The sequence below is a fragment of the Penaeus chinensis genome, chromosome 35 (assembly GCF_019202785.1).
Source record: "Penaeus chinensis breed Huanghai No. 1 chromosome 35, ASM1920278v2, whole genome shotgun sequence".
In the NCBI taxonomy this organism is placed as follows: Eukaryota; Metazoa; Arthropoda; class Malacostraca; order Decapoda; family Penaeidae; genus Penaeus; species Penaeus chinensis.
This window is the reverse complement of record NC_061853.1, coordinates 29164068-29171567: the sequence shown is the minus strand read 5'-3', so window position 1 is coordinate 29171567 and position 7500 is coordinate 29164068. Positions and strand designations below refer to the sequence as shown.

The 7500-nt window shown below is 33.9% G+C and overlaps 1 protein-coding gene across 1 annotated transcript in view; it reads left to right on the top strand.

Moving 5' to 3' along the window:
• LOC125044123 (SWI/SNF-related matrix-associated actin-dependent regulator of chromatin subfamily A containing DEAD/H box 1 homolog) overlaps positions 1 to 7500 on the top strand; it is a 28034-nt gene that overhangs the window by 16142 nt on the left and 4392 nt on the right. Inside the window, 12 exon segments of the mRNA XM_047640573.1 lie at positions 1 to 218; positions 468 to 650; positions 1497 to 1713; positions 2017 to 2101; positions 2935 to 3106; positions 3382 to 3584; positions 3916 to 4109; positions 5165 to 5306; positions 5534 to 5669; positions 5803 to 5940; positions 6260 to 6370; positions 6560 to 6670. The exon segment at positions 1 to 218 is cut by the window's left edge and continues 141 nt beyond it. Coding sequence (XP_047496529.1) covers positions 1 to 218; positions 468 to 650; positions 1497 to 1713; positions 2017 to 2101; positions 2935 to 3106; positions 3382 to 3584; positions 3916 to 4109; positions 5165 to 5306; positions 5534 to 5669; positions 5803 to 5940; positions 6260 to 6370; positions 6560 to 6670 — 1910 coding nt within the window.

Sequence of the window (7500 nt, the reverse complement as noted above, 5' to 3'; positions counted from 1 at the left end):
TCTCAAAGCCTCTGTTTGTCCAGCCGCCAAGCCCAGACCAGAAGGACTATGATGCGGAAACAGATGACGAGGACGGACCCCCCACCTCCTCCGAGAACCCCCTGGGAGGAGTGCCCATGAAGGTTCTAATCAACAGCCTCTCACCCAGCAAGTCTGTCTCAAGCACATCAGTGGACCAGGACCAGGACAGCCAGGATGGTATATTTATTCGGGTCAAGGTAAGGATTTGTTGACATGTTGTGTGCAGCCTATTCTGCGAGTGTAAAAGTATAGTGAGGTGCAGGAACAACGTGAGGACGAAGGAGTGTGCAAATTGAAAGGACTATGACCTAATAGGACATGATTTGATCAAACGTAACCTAACATAATCTAACCTAAGGAAACTAGGCAGGAATGTATACTACTTGTAGATATTGTTAATTTTTTTGTTAGTGTCACTGCTTATTTTCTTTCTCTCCATCCTACAGCCTGTGAAGAGAGCTCGCCTTGTGGTATCAGATGACGATGACGATGATGTCATCAAGCCTCCAGCAAAAAAGATGCAGCTCAACGGCCATTCTGACTCGGATAGGATTACTGGTGAAGACGATGAGAAGATCGAACAGTATATCGAGACATTTGAAAGCCTTTACCCCAAAATTGAGAAGATGGTATGTTATCTGTTAATTTTGAGGAGTACAAGCTGGGTTAACTTTAGATCATAGGTTATTTTGGAGTGTTGATTTTGTTAATGTGACTGTTTGGGGTTAGTGAAAGAGTAGAGTAGGTTTTTTCAATTGCTCAAACTGGTTTTTAGAGAGAAATATCAAATATATGTATTCAACAGATTTCTTTTATTGTGTTAACCCAATGCCGTCGGGGAAAATGAACAAAAAATGGGGAAAATGCTGTGCCCATTTTCTATATTTTTTGTGAAATGTCTGCTCATAGATGGCTCTGCTAGTGCTTAGCCACAAAGGAGTCAATTAATAGACCATGTGACCATATGTGATTTGAATTGGCGGGAAAAACGTGTTTTTTACTAGTGCTATGGATATCGATGGTGTTATTTTTATTATAAACATTATAATTATTATAATGTTTTTTAATATTAGTAACAGCAAAATAAGATAATGTAAAATATTTCGTAAATCAAAGAAAAGGGTGAACGGGCGAGACAGGCAGTACTCCTAACTGGCTCATTGGTGACTTAGTACAAGTATAGCCATCTATGTGTATAAACAATCAAACAAGTACTAACAGTGGGCAAAGCACGTGTCTACCCGTCGTATCCGTCGGCAAGGGGTTAATGAAATAATGGGAATTTAAGGTAATTTCTAGATTGTATGATTTTTATATTAATTTTAATCCTCTCAAAATAAAAAAGGGGAGGTTGTCAGCAACTTACAGATGATTTTGAAATAGATAGGCTTATTTTATTTTATTATTATTTATTTATTATTATTATTATTTTTTTTTTTGCTTTGTTATGTAAAGTGATTCTATCTCAACTTCAGGAAATGATGGATGTGTTCAGGAAGAATGAATGGGATGCCCAGTTGACCATAAGAGATTTGGATAAATTAGAGAAAGAGAGAAAGCAAAAGTTCCTACAAGAACAGAGACAGAAGAGAGAAGAGGAGAGACATTCAAAGAATTCCGAGAGGGAATTACAGCAGATGAAGAAGAATGCCAAAAGAGAAAGGGTCAGAGCACAAAAGGAGTCGTGGAAAGGTGTGTGTTTGCTTGTGTTTTTGTCGTGACGTGTTGATAATGTGTTGTTTGCAAAATTTCCTTTAGATGTAAAGTAGAGTATTAATACTAATGATGATCATGATAATGAAGATGAAAACAGTGTTGATATTAATCATAATGATCATAGATGATCTTGATATGATGAATTGAGATAAAGGAAGAAAATACATTCGTAGAAGATTCTAACAATTTGACTCCAACCCATATAAATTATTTCTACTGTGACTGGCTAAATGTCTCCAAAAAGATTGTTATGTAACTTCAATCTTGTTCCTATCTTAGCAAAAGCTGCGGCAAGGATAGAGGAGCAAGACATGGAAGAGGAGGAGGAAGACTACAATTTTGGAGGGTCAAAGGTGTATGACAGGTAGGTCAGCTAGATGGCTCCAGGAAAGGAAACTTCCTCAGTATAAAACATATTAATATTTAGAATAGGCATGTATTATACAGATTGATAAAGAGTGAATGGATACTTTGAATATATATATATATATATATATATATATATATATATATATATATATATATATATGTTTATATATATATATATAAATATATATATATATATATATATATATATATATATATATATATATATATATACACACACATACATATACATATAGATATACATATAGATATACATATGCATATACATACACATATACATATACATATACATATACATATACATATACATATACATACATAGATACATATATATATTCAAACTATTCATTCTTTATGTATATGTATGTATATATATGTATATGTTTATGTATATGTATGTATATTATATAAATTATATAGACATATGTATATATATATATATTTATTTATTTATTTATTTATATTTATATGTATGTGTGCATATATATATTATATGTATGTATATATGTTTATATTCGTGCATATATATATATATATATATATATATATATATATATATATATATATATATATACATATATATATATATATATATATATATATATATATATATATATATATATATATATATATGTATAGACACATATTTATATAGATATGTATAAATATGTATAAATAAATAAATAAATAAATAAATGTATACATATTATATATATATATATATATATATATATATATTCTAAAGATAAAACACCAACCCAAGGTCTTTGTAAATGAATTTTATCTTGACAAATATGAATTCATTTCCAGTGATGCTGATTCCGATACGGAACCAGACACACATATGACCACGGACCGACAGCTGGTATTGCAGTTCTTTAACGAGGCATCTGTGGGTGAACTAGCGGCCATCAGCGGCTGCTCTAAGAAGAAAGCTGAAGTTGTTGCCCAGATTAGACCCTTCACCGACTGGAAAGATATTGTGAGTTGGGTATTTATGTGCGTATGTGGGATACAGACAGGAAAATTATTATGAAATCTGCATTTTTGAAATACAGAGGGTTTAGTGTGGGCTTGTGATTTTACGTCTTTGGCCTGTATTCTGTATAGAGTGTTTTTGTCGTTGGCTTTTGCCCCTTTTTGTAAAGTTGTGCTATGTTTTTGCGTTTTATTTTGCTTGTACGTTTCTTATCTTGGTTTATCTTGGTATATCCAGACTTATTTTATACTAAATGTATTATCCCCATTTCTTTCTAGATTGACAAGTTCCAAACGGAGAAATATGTTAGCACAGACCTCTTGAATGAAGCAAAGACCATCTTGCATGTAAGAAATACAGTGCAGAAGCTTATGAAGAAATGTGAAAACATTGCCAAGGAAATGCAGACCATTGTTTCACGGACTGTGAGTGGGGAGGAAGATGCAGGGATCAGTAAACAGCCAAGCATCATGAATACAACGTAAGTATACATGTTAATATGTCCAACAGTGGTATGTTTGTATGTATGTATGTATAGGTATATATATGTATGTATATATGTATGTATATTATGTATGTATTTGTTTATTTCCTTTAATTTTCCTTTTCCTTTTCCTGATCTTGGTTTGTCTTATTGTAACTTGATTTTATTTTATGTTAGTGACTCTGCAAGGTATAATGCATGCAAATTAAATTGTTGAAATATTTGACAGTTGATGTACATAACCAAAATCTTAAAAAAAGTATATATATTTTTTTATAATGTAAGAAACTATAACTTACTATTTTTATTTTTCATGTCAAAAAAACAGATTGCATATGAAGAGCTATCAGCTGATTGGATTAAATTGGCTAGTCCTTATGCACCAGCAAGGCCTGAATGGTGTTCTTGCTGATGAAATGGGCCTCGGGAAGACTGTCCAGGCCATCTCCTTCCTGGCTTACATTAAGGAAGTGGAGGAACCTGACGAAATAAGTCTGATTGTGGTCCCTTCCTCTACGCTTGGTAAGTGGTTGGCTGTCGGTTGTCATTGTTGAGTTTCTTTTTCTTCTGTCTTTCTTTCCTTCCTTCCTTTCTTCCTTCCTTCCTTCCTTCCTTCCTTCCTTCCTTCCTTCCTTCCTTCCTTCCTTCCTTCCTTCCTTCCTTCTTTCCTACTTTCTTTCTTTCCTTTTTTCCTACTTTTTCTTTCTTTCTTTCTTTCTTTCTTTCTTTCTTTCTTTCTTTAATTTTTTCCTTCTCTCTTTCTTTCTTTCATTTTTTCCTTCTTTCTTTCTTTCTCTCTCTCTCTCTCTCTCTCTCTCTCTCTCTCTCTCTCTCTCTCTCTCTCTCTCTCTCTCTCTCTCTCTCTCTCTCTCTCTCTCTCTCTCTCTCTCTCTCTTTCTTTCTTTTTTGGTTTAGCCTTGGTTTGGGCTATGCATTGGTGTGCGGGGGTTTCAATCATGCTTCGTGGGAAGTTACTTTGCAGACATATTGGTAGTGACATTTACCTGGGTGATCTGTTTTTATGTAATGCTTTATCATTAGATGTATTAGTGGCTTTAATTATCATTTGGATAAGAAACCAGAAATAAAGCTAGAGTGAGGTCAGGGATTAAAGGACACTTTGGTGTAAAAGACTGATCATGAAATATGGAAAAAAAATATGGCAAAAGAGAAGAAATTGTATTGGGAAAGAGAGAGAAGATTGGAGAAGAAAAAGGGTTTGGAGGATAAGTAAATGGATGCATATATGCCTGAATATATGTGTGTGTGTGTGTGTGTGTGTGTGTGTGTGTGTGTGTGTGTGTGTGTGTGTGTGTGTGTGTGTGTGTGTGTGTGTGTGTGTGCGCGCGCGCACTTTTGTTTTTGTTTTTGTTTTTGTTTTTGTTTTTGTTTTTAGATAGATTGGTTAATGTCATTGATTTAACCCCTTCAACTTGATAAGACTTTACACATGTTATGGAGACTTTGATTCTTCCAGCCAACATCAAGGAGATATCCCCTTATTTCAATCAAATTTTCTGTGAGGTATATATGTAGTTCGCAGTAGCAGGGGGTTAATATAATATTTTTCCCATTAGATAACTGGGCACGAGAACTGGAATTTTGGTGCCCCGCTCTCTCCGTTCTCCAATACCATGGAACCCAAGATGAAAGGAGAGGCATTCGCATTGACATCATGAATGACAATCTTGAAGAGACACCCGACGTTATCCTGACCACGTATGTACTCTTTTGCTAAAATTTATTGTGAGTGAAATGGTTACGTAATTTTTTTGCTATAAACCAATCTGATCCACTAAATATTCAGCTGATAGAAGGTAGTTGGTATGTTAATGAAAGGATGATGAACCTGTGTCCTGATTAACAGCCAAGTTGATAGCAAAATCTTATTTACTTGTTAGAATTAAATAGAATGAAGGTAATTAGCTTTGTCATCTTTGATCCAGATACACTATGGTGACAACGAGCACAGAAGACCGAGCCTTGTTCAAGAAGCTAAGATTCCATACTATAGTCTTAGATGAAGCCCACATGCTGAAAAACATGGCTTCACAGCGCTATGAAAATCTCATGAAGATTAAGGTAAGACTCGTTTCTCATGTTTACAGTAGTAAGGGCTTTTGTTATTACTATCATTTTGTTCTTATACTTGTTGTGTAATATATGCTAATTTATCAGAAATACCTTTCTTATCATTGTTTTGTTTGTTTTCCAGGGTCAACGGCGTGTACTGCTTACTGGTACTCCACTACAAAACAATCTCGTAGAACTAATGTCCATTCTCATATTTGTCATGCCGCAGCTGTTCGATAGCAAGAAGGAAGAGCTGAAGAGAGTGTTTTCAATGTTTCCTGTGAGTACTTCGGTATCTGCTGACTTTGATGTTTATCTGATTTTTAGAGTATAAGATGATGTGAAGGTACAGTTAATACAGTCATGTAGTTACCAGTCAGCAAAATTAGAATGTGTTGCATTGGTGGCATTTATGCAATTCTAATGTATTCTTTTTCTCTGTGTGTATTTTTGGTTTCCATTCTGTTATCTTTTTCTTTTCTCTGGATATTATTTTCTCATGTGGTATTGGTTTTATAGTTATTTTTGTGATAAATATATTTATTTTTTTAAAGAATGGTCACTTTTCTCCTAATTGATTTTGAGTGTACTCTCAACAGAAATCAGATGATAGTGGCAGCAAGGGAAAGTTTGAGCGCGAGAGGATAGAACAAGCCAAAAGAATCATGAAACCTTTCTTCTTGCGGAGATTAAAGTGCGATGTACTTAAGGTAATGACAATTGAAGTATATGTGGAAAATATCAAACAGTAGATGAGTGATGAATTGTAACTTATGTATTTTAGATCTTTATGATTTTTGTGGCAACTCTTATTATGAATTATTTTCTATACATAGGTATGGCATTGATTGCAGATTGCAATGCAACTGATAAATAACCCATTTTTGGTTTCTTCTTAGGACCTACCAAAGAAAACAGATGAGGTCAGATATGCCCCCATGTCTAAACGGCAACAGAAAATATACACCGAAACTGTAGAAGCTTTCAGTAGAAAAGCAAGACAGAATCAGGTGAGTGAGAGATGTTTAGCTGTTAATAAGATGTGGGTTTGTCTGCTCTGCATGTTGCTATGTGAATGGTCCAGATGAAAAGAGTTAAAAGGTAATGGTAAAATATTGCAGCATGAGAGGTTAGACAAAAAATTGTTGTTTGAAAGTGTGACCTTTTGTTATTAGTTTTTACGTGATTTTTTTTTTTTTTTTCATAATAGTGTGAAACTTGCATAATTACTTCAGTGTCACAAGTAAAATGGTAAAATAAGATCTGTTATATATATTAACAAAATAGATAAGCTCCTCCAAAACAGGATACAGGTAAGTTTGATATGGGCATATCTTGAGTGAATGGCTGTGACAGGTTCTTTAAGTTTTTCATAATTTTTTTTTTTTTTTTTTTAGGTTATTGTTATTTCTGTATAAATTTTGCCATTAATGTAGATTCCAGTGCACTAGCAGCATGGTTGGTTGAGTAAGGTCAATTTTCATTAACAATAGTGATGTGGGATATCTTCAAATAATATTTTAGTGTGGAATGAAATAATTATACTGCTTAGGCATTACATGATTGATAGGTATGGTTTAGATGAACAAGGGTGTTGTGCTCTAAAACTAAGTCTTTGTTCAGTGCGCAACCATGTTGCAGTTCAGTGAATGTTCTATATTTTATTCAGCAAAAAGTTTTGTCACCAAGGTTGACAGTCCGATGACAACCGTGACAAGGAAAGGGTTACGCATGCCTGAAAAATAGCTAATCATTGACATGCACCAATTGGAAGGACTCATTCTGAAAGGATTAATACAGATCTGAAAATATATAGTGATTTCTTTGAAAATCAATGCAT